This window comes from Epinephelus lanceolatus, chromosome 14, assembly GCF_041903045.1.
Source record: "Epinephelus lanceolatus isolate andai-2023 chromosome 14, ASM4190304v1, whole genome shotgun sequence".
Taxonomy (NCBI): domain Eukaryota; kingdom Metazoa; phylum Chordata; class Actinopteri; order Perciformes; family Serranidae; genus Epinephelus; species Epinephelus lanceolatus.
The window spans coordinates 33720984-33738017 of NC_135747.1; the positions used below are offsets into that span (position 1 = coordinate 33720984).

The 17034-nt window shown below is 40.8% G+C and overlaps 1 protein-coding gene across 1 annotated transcript; it reads left to right on the top strand.

The window, feature by feature from the left end:
- Window positions 1-3618: 3618 nt before the first annotated feature.
- LOC144466807 (uncharacterized) lies at window positions 3619-6488 on the top strand. Its single transcript, XM_078174213.1, has 2 exons — window positions 3619-5610; window positions 5708-6488. Exons 1-2 carry the CDS (start codon window positions 3670-3672, stop codon window positions 6449-6451), a joined length of 2685 nt encoding a protein of 894 aa, XP_078030339.1. The 5' UTR covers window positions 3619-3669; the 3' UTR covers window positions 6452-6488.
- The last annotated feature ends 10546 nt before the right edge of the window (window positions 6489-17034 follow it).

Sequence of the window (17034 nt, forward strand, 5' to 3'; positions counted from 1 at the left end):
CCTGACACTTCACTGGGGTATACGGTATATGATGGCATTTGTGTTAAAAAAAATGTAAAAGCTGAGATTCTTGTGTTTGAAGTCATTGTGGTATGTACGTTCTTGTCTTGCCCGCAATGCTGTTGCTGTGTTTCTAATATGCAATTAGCCTACTTAGACAAGTCTTGCTGAGTTTAATTACTGAAGGCTCATAGAATATCAATTAAATAGGACTAAGCACACTTCGTTCTGGAGGACCTGATGACACTTGTAGCCACAGTGGATAGCGACACATCAGTTGTCTGAACAGAGACGATGTGTTGAATAAAAAACATGTTGAAGTTATACGTGGCAATACTCCAATACTCCATACTCATTTTTTAAAAATTTGTATTAGTCCTGTAACATTATCCCCACCGCTCACATTTGCCATCTTTCTCAGCTCAGCTGCCAGTTCCAACAGTAGACTGACCTCTGGCAGTATGTGCTGTGTACTACAACCCATCGCCTCCAAACAGCTTACCAGGTTGATGAAAAGAAGAGCGTCTGTATTTTTGACTGTCTTTAAATTAAACCTGAGATTTCTACACACCTAAATCACACATTAAACATGGCTTAATAGTGACAATTTCAAACACAAGTACACAAATCAGCTTCACTATAACGCGTAGGATTCACAAACAAAGCACTTGTCTTTAGCTGGGCATATTTTCCCCACAAATACAACATGCTAACGTTATTAGCACAAGCCTAGGGCATTTTACACTGTATAAATTAGCCTAGCAGCTAGCAGACTTTTCCTCTACTCATATTAAGCCAGGATAAATCACACACAAGACTTAAAATGCCATTTTTGTGGAGGCTTTATTGTCTTCACAATTTATAGTTTCTTATCTGTGAAATGAAAGTAAATGAAAGGTTTGTTTCCACTGAGTGAAATGGTTTCAGCTTACAAAAATAGACAGGAGGTCTGCGGCACTGGGACGTGTAGTTACATTTCTGGGGAGGTGCATGTCAGGCTATGGTTTAGGGTACGGCATTGATTCAATGTAGAAATAGAAATCCTACTTTATGAGGGAATAAACATAAATTGCAATACGTTGTTTAACTTTCAGTATTGGAAGCTACTTATTGAGATTCAACATACAGATTAAAAAACATGAGCCCTTAGTAGCATAGGATAAACCAAAGCTACAGTGTAAGAATGGGTCTGTGTGTGACAACTGTGTCCAAACCACTGAGTTATGAAACATTGTGAAGTACCAAAAGTTGTCGCTGCATACATAAATTGGTATTTTGCAACTGAGTCATAATTTTGTTCATTTCAGACTGCATTTATTACAGGCAAAGCCATATAAAGCTGTGTTTAATTCTGATTTGTTAAAGTAGCTCGTTGCTTCAATTTTAGAAATGCTTGTCAAAATATAAGAAAGCATAAAAAATGGATTCATGCACGGTATTGACAACATGCCCATTCCTACACATGAAAAAATAGTTTGCAGCCATAAACTTCCTGATGTAAACCCAGTAGGAATGCTCCTCTATATGATGGCTCCCTGGGGTTTCAGTATTAACACAATACATCACATGAGGAGGACATCATCTTTCACCGCCATTTCTCTCCATCACTTTGTTCCTCTTATGAATAAAATATCAAAGCGGAGTCTGTTTGCAGAACTGGGGAGTTGAGAAGTATTGTTGTGTTGACACTTGGGCTGTCTCTTTACCTCCCACTCTCGCCCTCACTCTGGATGCTTCTGGCTGTCTGCCGCCATTTGAAATGCTAATAGATTTCTCAGAGTAAAACTTTCTTCCTCCTCTATGCTAGTTCTCTCTGCCCACAGACTCATCTCTTTCAAGGCCTTCCTCCGTGGCTGTATCACCTTTCCATGAGCATCTGTTCACTTGGCAGCAGAGAAATGGCTTCTGATAAAAAGATCCATCTGGTTTAAATTGTTAAAAGACTGGTTGCTCAGTCACCTTTGCCAGATTCAATTAAGAGTGTGTCAAATTTTGTAAACTACATTATTTGACTTTCTGTCAAACATTTGCCAATAAAGAAAATCCAGTCAAATGACTCACTGCAGCGAAATGTTATAAAGATGTCATTACAACAATGGCTAGCGCAGGCACACCAGTCAATATACTCAGATTAGTCTCCTTTGCACGTTTTATATGACATAGATCATATTACATACATGAGCTGAGTTTCTCATCAGGAGGTGGAGGGGTTGGTGGATGGCGAACCTAGGCAAGACATCTGCCAAGCAGCAAACAGCAGCAGACCACTGTTCACCACCGTTCAGCAAATGTCGAGGTGTGAATGTAACAACACTAGCGGGCATTTTTTTAAATAGAGGTTGTGACATGTCCAACTCTGTGTGTAGTGGCAAAAGCAGGTATTTTTTTAAGGATAGGTCGGAACACATCCAGCTGTGTTTGTAGCGACAGAAGCGAGATTTTTTTAACAACAGGATGGAACATGTCTAGCTGTGTTTGTAGCAACAAAAGCGTTTTGGGTTTTTTTTAACGACAGGTCAGAACATCTCCAGCTGTGTTTGTAGCGACAGAAGTGAGAATGTTTTTTAACTACAGGTTGGAACATGTCCAGCTGTGTTTGTAGTGACAAAAGCGGGTATTTTTTAACGAAAGGTCAGGATCTGTCCAACTGGGCTTTAGTGACAAAAACAGGTATTTTTTTTTTTACGAGAAGTCAGGACAGGTTCAGCTATCTTTAGCAATCAAGCCAGGTCGTGTGTTTTCCTCATGCTAACCACGTGCTTGTTATGCCTAAACCTAACCACACATTAACCACAGCATTGTCACAACATAAAACTGAAACATTAAGAAATGTACAGTTTCAACATATCTGTTACATATGAAATGTACAAATGTAACATATGTGTATTTTGCTGAAATATTCAATGCCAACAATTATTCCGTTGATTGTGTTGATATTCTGCATACAATACTACAACACCACAAAGTTATAGCCTCATCAAGTACCAGTTTACAGAACCCATTATGAACTAAATGATATTTAACTGCATTTAATTGGTCTATATGGGCCACACTTGCCACTGGTGCATGCTAGGCTATTGCTAATATAAAACATATATAATTAAGAGCATAAATTGCTAGCAAACTTTTTAGACTATATAAATAATCTATATAAACTATAGACATGAACAGCATTTAATTTTAGACTATATGGGTTCACGTAACAGATCTGCTGATACTTATGTTGGCTAGCTCTCTACCTATCTCCATACCTGTTAGGAACACAAGCATATGGGCTTTAAAATGGCTCACCATTCAAAGAACTTCAAAATACATATTACAAATTAAGATTAATTCATAATTCACCAAGTATTCGTTGGGCATGTGTCATGTTGAGGCAACACAGTTTTGGTTGAATGTCTTTGTTAATGGCTGTCTGTTGAAAAATTTGTTGGGGCTGAACAAAACATTAGATATTGTACCAGCATAAAATCACAATCATTTTAGTGTACAGATTAATTCTCATGCTTCACGTTAAAATATACCATGGTTCATTTGGCATTTATTGTGTTAATGATTTTATAATTTGTGTGTGCATTTACCTTCCTTTTCCGTTTGTTAGGTCCTTCTGTAGGAACTGAAATTGAATGCTAGAAAATAAGTCAAGATTCATCCATCTATCCATCCATCATGATGTTTGTAGGAACTCCTTCGGGTAGCAATCCCTCCACCCCTATCCGAGCCCACAGCCCAAGCCTAGATCATCAGTCAGACAGTCCTTCCCCTGCTCTCCTGCCTCAGTCACCTCCATGCTGGGCAACACAGGCGCAGTGTGACCTTGCCCAGGCAGAGGCAGAGCTGCGTCGCCTACAAGAGCGTCATGCAACTTGGACTGAATCTGTGAAGCGGGGTATAGAGCGGGCCATCCTGGGGGCACGCAGAGAAGAGCGGCGCTTGCTAGAGAGGGTGGAGCAGGACCATCGAGACACTCAGCAGCATCTGGACCAGGTCCAGAGGGAGAACATGGCAGCAGCACGGATCAGCCAGTCCCTATTGGACCAAAGGCTCCGTAAACTAGCTCAACTTAAGCAGCAGATACAAGAGTTGGGTCAGCAGTCAGGTCTTGAGGAAAGTAGGCCAAGCCAGCTGCACAAGGATATTGCAGAGTTCCTACAACCCTGGGAGGTCTCAGTTTCCCTAAAGAAAGTGAGCTTCAAACCCAGCTCCCAACCCAATGCTGTCACCTTCGGAGATATTCGTGAGCAAGAACAAAGCCTGTGCCTGCATGTTGGAGGTTGTGGGCCACAGGGGCAGCTGTGTGCTATCCATTCACATGAGATGCAGTGTGCAGACACAAACCATCAAGGTACTGGAGGAGAGAAAAGCACTCTAGGACAGGGGTGGACCTCACCAACAGGCAGGGTTGTTAGAAAGATCAGCCTCTCTACCCGGAGTGATCTGGAATCAGAGGAGGAACAAAATTTATCTTCAACAAAGATATGCCGCTGGCTTCCGAAGTGTGTGCAGTCTGACTGGGAGTCATCCCAGGATGACGAGATGGAGTCAGCCTCATTTCAGCCACAAGGGGAGGATGTATTTCTGGCTGTCCCTACGGTACTTAAAAACATGGATACTGAAGGCAAGGAGCAGGTGTACAAGATGAACAATAATGGGAGACACTACTCTCCCAAGAGTCAGAGGAAGTCAATTACACTGGTCTCTGGTCGGAAGCTGTCCCCCTCACCTGAACGAAGACGGGAACATGCTAAGCTGAGTCACTGCTCGAGTTTAGACAGCCAGGGTGGAAATAAAGGAAAAGTGATTCATGATTCCAATAATAGACTTTCAAGGTACAGCAACAGTACCCTAACATCTCCCAGGATGATTCCAAGAGAGCCTGTGACCAGCCAAAGCTGCCTGGACCTCACCTCCAAGGGACGATCTCACTCTCGCCTCAGCCAGTCCTCTGATGAATATTCTCTAGGGACCCATGGGGACTCTGGCCGAGCACCATCCCCAACAGACAGCCTTGACTCCAGCTATACTTTTATTGTTAGCCCACCTCATGACTACAGCATGAACAGAGGCTCTTTGAACTACAATTGCCGCCTATCAAAATCTGCAGTGGATTTAACACACAGGACACGTCCAATGATCAGTGATGGGACGAAAGAGCATGTAGGAGGGTGGAGTGTCAAGTGTGGCAACTTTAACTCCATGTCAAGCTCAACCTCACCAACTCTCAGTAGAAGTTCAAGGGGCTCTGACATGGGACATACGCTCTCATATCCTACACACAGAGGTCAGAATATGCTGCACCAGCCACAGAAGAAAACCATGGTGGCTGGCTTAAAACAACCCCCTGTGGCTAGATCTTTATCCATGTCCTTCATAGATGGTTCCTCTCAAGAGCCAAAGAGAGGCAGAGGAGAGAGAGGAGAGCCAGCCCTGGTAGAGCTGGAAGAGGAGGGAGACCCATCCTTTACAGTATTCAACCCCATAGGTGTCCATCTGAGCAGGCAGTTTGGAAAGCAAGGCTCTGGTCGGGCTGACCTTACTCTGCCAAGTGGTATCCATGCCACACCACAGGGCCAACTCTTTATAGTGGACTGTGGGAATGCACGCGTTCAGGTATGTGATGTGTTTAATCTCTTTCAGACATACAGTATGTGCACTGTAGCAAATTAAGTTGCCACCGATGTTAAGACTTAATCTAACTTTGAAACAGGTAACTGACCCTCGCGGCAATGTCCTCCAGCAAGTGACCTCCCCAACTTCTGACAGCTCTGCCAGACGATGTCGGAACTACTTTGACATTGCTGTCAATGCTAAGGGTTTGATTGCACTAAGCTGTGCCGCAGAGCGAGCCCTGCTCGTGTTTAGCAGGCATGGTCGTCTACTCCAGACCTTTGGAGGGTCAGGGCTGGGCTCTGCAAAAGATGAACTTGAGGCTCCAAGGGGCGTGACCGTAACCAGGCTGGATGAGTTCTTGGTAGCTGATATCCGGAAAGGTACCCTCATTGCCTTAAAGCTTGACACAAAGACAGGCTGCCGTCTTGAGCGCACTGTGGTGACTGGATTTCATCGGCCCTACTTAGTGGCAGCTTGCTTGAGCTCAGGCATGATAGCTGTGTCTGAAAGGGGCAATGAAACAGGTCGTGTGCCTTGCATCAAAGTTCTCGAGCCAGGCTGGAACACAGTTAGAGTTCTGGGTGTATGTGCTGGTATGGGACCAGTCCTGGCCTGCCCCTGGGGCATCTCTATAGATACAGATGGTAATGTACTGGTAGCGGACTGGGGGGAACAGCACAGAATACTGTTATACCCAGCACAGGGAATGGGGTGGCCGATAGTGACCCAGGGCTTGAGCAGTCCACGAGGACTGACCCTGCTACCTGAGGGCCAACTAGCGGTGTCCGACAGCATGCACCATTGCATTAAGATATACCAGTACAAAGCGATCCAGGACTAGAAAGAGTTAGCTGATGTTAAAGGATACAATATGTAGAAAATAGAGAAGGGTTAACCATTAATCTAAACTTTTCAGTTTAGTAGTAGTACTAGCACCATGCTGTACCACCACAAAGCTAATAAGGAATTTATGCAACAGGTTAGCTAGCTGTTGCTGCTCTGTATTGTGCACCACCCAGGTCAGGTGGGAGCTAGCTGGCCCACCACTTTTTCACGACCCATGGTGGCACTGCTGCGGAGCCAATGTGGCAAAGCTCACTAAGTCAATGGAGCACCAGACTAAAAGTAAAGCACCTCTCGTATTTCACATCGTTTTGCATTTTTTTTCCTGAAAAATGAATGTCAGTTCTCAGTTAACAGGTGCCAGACTATTGAAAGCAAAATTAACCGAAACTGACATCCCTTGTAATAAAGAGTCAAGGTAACTAATCACACTTAGTAGTCTGGTGTGTATTTATTCTTAATACAACTATAAAGATACTGCAGAACTGCCATCAGATGCAGCTCCTGTGCTGATATTGTGCACTGACAAATATGGCATTGGTGTTTGGTCTAGTTGTATCATAAGAGCAAAGTCAGGTGTCCACCTGAATTTGTAAGCCAGAGGCTCCATTTAGCATGAAGGCAAAAGCTATAGAGTAAGTTATGATTATGCTGAAGACAAACATTAGCTGGTGCCACACTGAGCAAACACAGTGCTCTGCGTAGCAGAAGTTTGGGTTTACTGCTCTCTACTCCGTTCAGTCAAATAGAATTGCTGATTGCTTTCCGCATATAGTTTATAGATCAGAGTTTAATTACAGTCTGTGTAATGTCTGTGTGCGCTGCCTTTACTATTCTGTCAGTTTTCACCCACAGCTGCTAACCTGCAGAGATTAATGCCGACAAGTCAGCTCTGAGAAGTATTCACTGTATATGGATTTTAGACATTTAACAAGATGCAAGAGAAATACGACCACAGTATTTTCTTTTCCAATGTGGAGTTTTTATTTCTGATGTTAAACCAGAATGGTTTCAATGTTTCACTGACATCTTGTCATGATTTGCTTCAGTAATTCCTGCAAATTGTACAATTTTTCACACTGTCACTGATCTTTACTGACGACAAGCGCAGCTCAGTAGCTTTTTCCAGTCCTCCCACTCCATTCTTTCACCGGCAGTGTCTGTCATGTATATCCACCACTCTTTGATGGATTCTGTTTTTAACATGTGGATGTACTGATGCCAGAAAGTACAGGGTAGGTGAATCATCAGTGGTGAAACCAGACTGTCATCCAAATTCTTCTCTGTGAAATGTGTCTCTTTATAGCAGATCAGGGGACCATTGCTTATTTAGGATCAGGCAGAGCTGTGAAGTTATTAGGAACATTTACAAAAGTAGATATGTGCAGTAATGGTACCTCACTAGAACAGTACATTTTTGGAATTCTGTCTACTCTCACTCCACTACAATTGTCTGACAGCCGCTATTCTTTTCATTTTATATTATGATTTTACATTTAATTTTAAAATGGAAAAAGGGTTAGAGAGTTCCTGGAGGAGCCTCTAATCCTTCAACTGATCTAAAAGTAGAACAATTCTCAAAACTTGAGATGAGTTTTTTTCCCCAGACAGCAACAATGGGTGCGATTATATTGACGTGAATAACCCATTTAATGGGCTTATCCCGGTTATAATCATATTTGGAGTAGAGCGTTTACATGAGCACAAAGAACTTGGTTTATTCATATTCCCCATACACACCCAGCTAACTTATTTGGGTTTCTCACAAACTGAATATGGCATTGGAAATCCAAAAGTGTGGGATCATTTTGAGAAGGTGAAGGACGAACCCAAGGTGATATGTAAACTCATCTTCATTGGTCGAGTACAAACATGCCCATTAGCCCACAGCCTCATTAGCAGGCGGCTCGCTCAGTGTGTGACATGCACTTGTAGATAAAATATAGGCCTATATTAATGAAGGTTCATTAGTACGGTTTTGTATTTCTCTGTAATGTAGCACAGTGTTAACAATGTTACTGATACTATTCTTTCTCACACCTTCAACTCAAACCATTGTGTTGCCCCCGCCCAAAATATATATTATAATTATCAAATTAATATTATAAACATGTGGGTGACTAGTCGACTAATGGCCCTAAATGACAACTGTTGGTCGACAGGGAAAATTCTTAGCTGGGAGCAGCCCTCCAAAAATTCCGATCATAAATGGGTAATTCATGTCATGTCCAACACACTCATTGTGGCATGTTGCTGTACTTAAAATCCTCCTACAGTATCATGAAGTCGCGAGATGTAGCTCTAATACTGTTAATACGTTCATGCCTTAATATTTACATGTAAGAGACCATTTTTTATACTGCAGTACTTTCTTTTTACTGCTAATACTTTTTACTTTTTCTTAAGTCAAATTTTGAAACCAAGGCTTTCACTTGTAATGAAGTTTTTCTAATGTGGTTCTGCTACTTTTACTAAAGTGAGACACTGGAGTGCTTTTCTATCATCTGGAGATACAGCTCAAATGTTCCCATGCTCTCTAGTGACATATCAGGACAGACCTGATATCTTACCAGGACAGCTGTGGATGTGTCACAGAGACAAGCATGTTTCATCTGTTTTGTTTTTATGACTATAGAATGAAGAGAGATTATGATGTTAGACATATTTATCAATCAACCGTTGTGATGATTACTTTGTTAAAAGTAAATAAAAAAATGTTTGTTGAAATTTAGTCTGTTTATTGTGATCTTTTCCTCCTGCAGCTTGTTTTGTTTCATATGAGAAAATCGTGTATGGAGTCGTCGTTCATTGTCAAAACAAATACTGCATCTATTATTTAATTTACACAATAGAGAATTTTATTACTTTTTAATAAATTACTTCAGCCATTTTCTACACTGTGTTCCAAATGATTATGCAAGTGACTTAGATGGATTTCCATTAAAAAAATACATTTCCTTTTTTTCTTGTTTTATTTCTCCACTCTTTTTTAGACTACTGGTATCAATCTCTGACAGGTTCAATAAGTTTGCAAGGTGATCTTAATTAAAGGAAAACCTACTTAAAGAGGCTGTTCCACATTACTAAGGTCAGTCCTAATGCAACAAGGAAATGAAGTAAGTGGTGCAATGTCTTGCAAAGGCATGAATACAATTGATATTTTGTGAACAAAATTAAACAATTCAAACTATTAAAAGATCTGTGCTTGATACAGAACACAGACAAATTCGCCCAGATAAACGCTGATTAAGGAAAGTTTACGTCAAGCAAACTTATTGCAATTAAAGGGGCAGCAAACAGGTATCTGAAGTTGCTGGTGTCTGTGGAGTCCCAGGATCCTCCAGAGGCTTGCAGTTTTGCATAAAGCTGTATCTCGGTCGTCCCTAACTAGTTCTTATAAAGAAAAATGTTTTCAGTGGGCTCAGAATTACATGAGCAGCTTTATTCACTGATGAGTACCGTGCCACCCTGAATGGCTAAAATGGATGGAGTTCTGGATGGCTGGTGAATGGCCACCCCTGTTCCAACAAGACTGCGACGTAAGCAAGAAGGTGGCGCATTGATTTTTTTGGGCTGGGATATTGGGAAGTGAGATGGTAGGTCCCTTGAGGGAGTCAAAATGACCTCTGTAAAATATGTGGAGTTCCTAACTGACTATTTCCTGCCATGGTATAAAAGGAAGAATCATGCCTTCTGGAGTAAAATTATTTTCATGCAGGCTAATGCACCATCCCGTGCTGCAAAAAACACCACTGACTCCTTGGTTGCTGTGGGCAAACAGGGAGAAAAATATCATGGTGTTGCCACCATCATCCCCTGACCCTAGTGAGAATCTGTGGAGCATCCTTAAAAGGAGGATCTATGAGGGTGGGCAGCAGTACGTGGATTTACAAGTTCAATGCACGAGAGAGTTGCTTAAGTGATATCAAAGAGGGGCTCATATCATTTAACTGCATTTACTTTTTGAAAAAATATTTGTTCATGCAACAAATACAACAGATTTCTGTTTTGAATTTTTTGTTGTTGATGGCAGAAAAATAATAATGTAGAACATGGTGCACATTTCTTACTAAATCAAAAGTGTTCGACATTAACTTATCAATCATTTCTAATTTATTGAACACAATATGCGAGCCATCTGTTGCACTAATGACAAATCATGAGTTAACTCGTGCCGCACATCAACCACAATTAGAGTTTGAATGCTGCTGAAAAATTAATAACCACAAATGAACCTGCACACAGACAGAACTGAAGGAGTTATCTCCTGGGTTTAACACCCACTTACTTCATATCTGTTGCCAAGTGAGGAGTAATATAAAGGGCTTTATTTGCATTTTAAGTCAACTTTAACAACTTTTATCCTCTCAGTCTCTCTCTCTCTCTCTCTCTCTCTCTAATAAAATAGCTCAGCTAGACCTGTAAGAGGTTTTTAACGAGCCATGTTATGTGCTTGAGGCCTTGAGCTATAAAAAAAAATACATAAATCAAGTACTATTTGGTGAGTTTGATTTTTTTTTTTTTACATTCATATTACTCACTCCTGCAGCACTACTGCAGTTGCCCCACAGATACTGTATTTCAAACAGCTCTAAGTTAAGAAAAAAGAAAGTACCACAGTAAATGACTGGACCTACATCCTGCGTAATACAAAATGCATGTCCTGTGATATTCACACTAGGTTAATTCAATTCAAAATTATCAACAGAATGTATTGGACAGCCTCTAGACTATATGGGGCTATGATTAAAGGCAACCCCAGGTGATGGAAGTGTCTTGACGAAGGTACATTCATCCATGTCCTATGGGATTGCCCTGAAGTATGTGACTTTTGGACATCAGTTCATGATTCTATCAAGAGAATTATTGGTCAGGCAGTCCCCTTTTTGCCTCCATCTTTTTTTGTTGGGGGACCCATCAATCTTAAAAGATACATTTCCCTCTATCTATACTGACTGGGTCCAGCCCACTATTACGCTGAGTAGGAGATTGCTCATTCAACAATGTAAAACAACTCACACAAGATTTTCTGATTACATTAATGGTCATTAAAGAATCTATGGCTTTGCTCCCTTCCATGTAGACACACGCTTATATACACCAAGCTTTTGCCTATTTGGCAATGCTTATAACACAGTCTCCCCTTTTTTGGTACCCACTTTACATCCAATTGTTACTCGTTTTATTTGTACACAAACCTGTATATTGTCTTTTGTTTTGTATGTCTTAATCCTCTGTGTTAAGTTACACATGTATATACATGTATATATAATTTTATATTAATTATATATACCTGTATTATAATTTACTTCTTGCTTTCTGTTTGTTGGTATTCCCATGTCTTTTAAAAACTTAATGAAATGGTAATCATAAAAAAATGGGGAAAAGAGAAAAAAGGCCAGGGAAAAAACTGTATTTGTAATTATGATTATTATTATTGCATTTTAAAATTATGTTACAGACATTTTCTTGTTTGTTTTTAACTTTCTATAACTATTGAATACTCATTTTCTTGTTTTATATATTTTTTTAACCAATTTCTTGCTAACTTTTTGAGTCATTTCTTCTTTTATTGCTCACTGTCCTCTTGCTGTGCATTTACAAGAAACAAAGCCAGTTTGGTCAGGTTTCAATGGCTTAACTGGCTACCTTAAACCTTTCTATATTTTTATTATTTATTTTATTTTATTTTTTATTGTATTTTAGGTTTACTCTGATCCCAGGTCTGTTACAAAAGTGCAAACAGTAACATTAACTACAGAATATTAGCCGTTACCCTGTTAGTTAGCTAAAGTGGCAAACATTTACCACAGGCAGCTCAGTCGGCTACGTCTAATTCCTGGGGACGCTTCACATTCTCAGTTCTACTTAGCTGACCCCGGCTCTGACTATTTGCTGGAATTTTAACTACGAGGTTCTGTGCATTTGTTAGTAATTTCTGTACATTATAGTAATATTTCTGTACGTAATACATTTTTACAATCTATGATAGGAACCCATAGTAACGTTACTCACCGTGTGTCCTTCGCTTGGTAAGACTGACAATACATTTGGTGGACCAGAAACCGTTAATGTAAAGTAGCTAGCTAAAATTAGCCGCATAAGCTAGCGGCCATTTGTTGATAAGACAAAGCGATATAATTTCTACGACATCTCTCATAAACATTAAACGAACTAAACTTTGAATATTCAGCATGCTAACTTTAGCTTAGCAAATTTTAGCTTATCACAAATCACCTCACCTGAGTCCGCTTGTGCATGTGGAGACGTCCGTGCCAGATTTGGGTTGTTCAGGTTATAACTTTGAAACAGTATTAAGATTCACAGCCTCTAATTTCTCTCTGGGTCAATTAAATTTAGAAACATAATTATAATTATTCAAGGGAAACCTTTTGGGTGATGCATAAAGACTGTTATATGCCTGCCACAGCCACTAGGTGTTAGTAAAGGGCGTCAGAGAGTCAGCCTTCCTGCTCCCCGGTCATCAGGTTCACCTGTTTCCTATCAGCTGTTTCCTCGCTGATGGACTATCCTGTTTCCCCATTGTTCCCCTGTCAGCCTGCCTCCTTGTTTCCTAGCCAGCTGCTCATCCTGTCATCCAGCTTTCCTGTTCCCCAGTCAGCTCACCCTGCTCCCAGTGCACCATATTAACACTTTTACCAACCCAGTTCTATAGTCTGCTCTTATATGTCATTTACAGTAGATAGTTTGCATACTTCCAGGCAATAAAACTTGTCTTACTCACAAAACATTATCCACACAAAAATAATTGCGCAATTTTGTCATACATGAGGTTTCCAGCAGTTAGATGCATTACTAAATTACGGATTTTAAGCATTCTGTTGTTGATTGGCTACAACAAATACCTAAAAAGCACATTACAGATGCCTTCAAACCAGAATAAATGCACACACAATATCAAATAAACTTGATACATGTTCAGTTTGTGTGTCTGTGAGGAGCAAGCACTGTTTAAATTAGTGGTTTTTAAACTTTTTGTGCCCGAGGTACACCAGTGGGCACGCCAAACTATTACTCATGAAATATAAATACACAAATAAGTTCCTCTGAAGGTTTATTGAATTAAATTAAATTGAATTAATTTTCTAGGTAGAGTTTTCCTCTTTATTAGTAAATCGGTGTGCACAACACACTGATTAAAAAATAAAATTAAAAATTAATTCATAATTTTGTGTATAGGCCCGGTTGATTATTGCAATAATAATGTGCTGTTATCACAAAATCCCACAGCACACCTGGATTTGCATTATGGCACACTACACCATTGGAGAACCACTGGTTTCAATGATAGATGAATGCATTTACATAAGAGCGTCTTAACCTTGTGCTCAATGTATTCATCCACACTGTTGATTTAACACTTGAGCTGTGGAGGAAGAATTATGGAAATGGCTCCTACGCACAAGACACCAACGTAAAATTACCAGATTATTTACAGAGTAAAGTGCATTTAAACAGGGTAAGAGGCTCATAGACTGTGATAATGTTGCTGTATAGCCCTCAGCCTCTTGCATTTTCATTTCTGAGGCTCTGTGAGTACCGGATGTTTACCTTTGGATCCTCTCTACAGAGCAGGGCAAGTGATCCTTTTCACAAATATTACCCAGACACGTTTCCAAAACAAGTTTGCCTTTGTACTCCCCTTATGTTAAAGACAGTGTGTAGACTGATGTTTGTTCCAGAGAGATTAAAGAGAGGCAGGGTGGTTGAAAGCGAGGCCTTATTAGAGCAGTAACGCAGCTGTGACTTGTGACTGGCCTAAACATATAACATGTACACAGTGCTGTCTCTTTGCTGGTCACCTTGGTGACAGTGCTGATGATGGCACCACAATAAAGTACAGTACACTCCACTGGATACAGACTGTGCTGTCTTCACTAATGTGTACGATTTCATATTCTCTGACTTTTGCCACACTGAGATATTTTCCACTGCTGATAACTGAGCTTTTCAAAATGCTCTTCAGAGTGGAACAAAAAATGGAAAGAAAGCTTTTTGAAAATCCTGATGTATGGCTGTCGGTCTTCACAGAAGTAGTTGAGAATTTAGTGTATCGACTCTGCGTGAGGGCTCATTTGTGCAGGTGTCTGACAACAGAACAGAAACATGTCAGTGACAACACCTGTATTGAGTTCTTGGCATTAGACAGCCAAAGTCCCAACACACATCTGGGTTACTTTTGTTCCATTATATAGGAAGCTTTCTCATAAAGGCTTTCTTCCATAAGTCTCCCAAAAAACTGAATGTTCCTGCAGGGATTTCTGTCCATATTCCGAGATAAATGGGTATCTACTACAGTACTGGGGCTGATCGTGTATCGTGGGGCATCACTGCACCATGGGGTGGAGGGTGGCTGGCAGAGGGTAGGGGTGGGGTCAGCGGACAAGTACCAAAGCCAGTGCCCTTAAAGTGATACCGATACCAATACCAAACTCGTGATCATGAGCTCTGGGTAGTGACTGAAAGAACAAGATCGCGGATACAAGCGGTGGAAATGAGTTTCCTCCGTGGGGTGACCGGGCTCAGCCTTAGAGATAAGGTGAGGAGCTCGGACATCCGGAGGGAACTCGGAGTAGAGCCGCTGCTCCTTCGCATTGAAAGGTCAGTTGAGGTGGTTCGGGCACCTGATCAGGATCCTCCTGGGCACGTCCCACTGGTAGGAGGCCCCGGGGCAGACCCAGAACACGCTGGAGGGATTATATATCTTGTCTGGCCTGGGAACGCCTTGGGGTCCCCCAGGAGGAGCTGGACAGCGTAGCCGGAGAGAGGGATGTCTGGGGTGCTTTGCTCGACCTGCTGCCCCCACGACCCGGTCCCGGATAAGCGGATAAAAATGGATGGATGGATGGGTTATTTTGGTTGATACCTCAAAGGTATTGAGTACTGATACCCAGCACTATACAATACTGGGTATAAAAATTTCAACTCCTTGTCAGAGAACTATAAAATGTTGGGGAACTGAATACAAGATAACAAGATAATTGTCACTTAAAATGACAAGGTATTTCAATTTTACTGTCCAGTAATTAAGAGGATACACATTTAGCTTTGAAAAAGAATCCCACAAAAATGACTAAGAAAAACTGATGAAAGAATCCTACCATAAGTACATACATTAAATACATGTGGTAAAAAGCAAACTAGAGGCATATGCTCTCTGTACTGAAACACAAAATAAGTTGGAGATGACAAGATTAAACCTGCTAAAAGAGTATTTGGTAATGTCCTAAGTACAGCTGAGAGAATATCTCTCATACATAACTAATTGTGCTGAAGATTTAAAGTAAATCAGTGGAAAAAGTAAAGTTTTAGCATCAAAGTTGACATTTTGAGAAGATCATTGCATTCACAACACAATGCTAAGGTGCAAGAAGGCCAAGTCTTTCTGCAGTTAGGTCCAACGCAAGTATAAAAGGGGAACTAAATCACACTAAAACATACATGTTATTTCAATGGTTTAAGACAGTCCCAGAAAACACAAATCCCAAACTAGAGTGTTAAATCTGGAGCTGCCTCATGGACTATGAATTGGGAAAGATGGTCTAGATCAGTGGTTCCCAACTGGTGGGTCATGGTCCAAAAGTGGGCTGCAGGTTCGTTCTGAATGGACCGCAAATGACTCACAAACATGTCAAGTTTGTAAAAAATAAATTTCAAGTACAGCGAATTTCTGGCACAGAGCTTTTATTTTGAAGTGTTGTTTCCTGCTGTAGAGTGAGTGACTAATGGACAGCTATTTGACAGAGACAGCCAACCAGCTTGATGACATGGCCAAACGCAAGTATGACCCTGAATGTATTAAACTGTGTGGACCTTGAACTAATGACGAAGGAGAAATCTGGACCCTGTGACTGGACCAGTTGGGAACCACTGTTATAGATGGCATTAAGAGCACCCTGGGGAATGTTCTGAATATACAGGTACACTTTCTATTTCAGAAGTGAGAACGCTAGGATAGAATAAAGCTCATTTGGGTATAAAAAAGAAAACCCACAAAATCCATCTCCTATTCATTGTCTATGGAGCAGCTCCAGACTTTATATACTTCATGTCATCACAAGTGTGAGACTTCTCTGGTTTCTGCCTTTGACAGAGAGTAATGCATGCTCATAAATATTCACTGAACTTTTCTAGGCCATGGAAATAACATATTTGAGTTGTAAATTTAGGTAGCGTTCCCCTTTAAATATTAAAGCTTTCCTTTTATCAGGGCAAATGTCAACAGAAGAGATCAGTCATGTCAATGTCATCAAAATGAGCAGACCTGTGCTTTTTTATGCTACTCCACATAGAAAATGCACTTAAGAAATGCAGCCGAGAAGAGCCAAATACATAAAACGTTTGACAGATAGAGCACATCACCACAATGGAGGATAAATCATTATTGCATTTTCCATTCTCTAGTTTCAAAGCTGTCCAAAAGCACTTGGTTTTATCCTCCCAGGTGGCCACCATCATCCCACTGCCAGACTTTCATCTCGGCATGATGCTACTACATCAGAAGCTTTGTGTGACATATCGTAGTAGAGTGCAGAAAACACACCACGACACACACGTTCA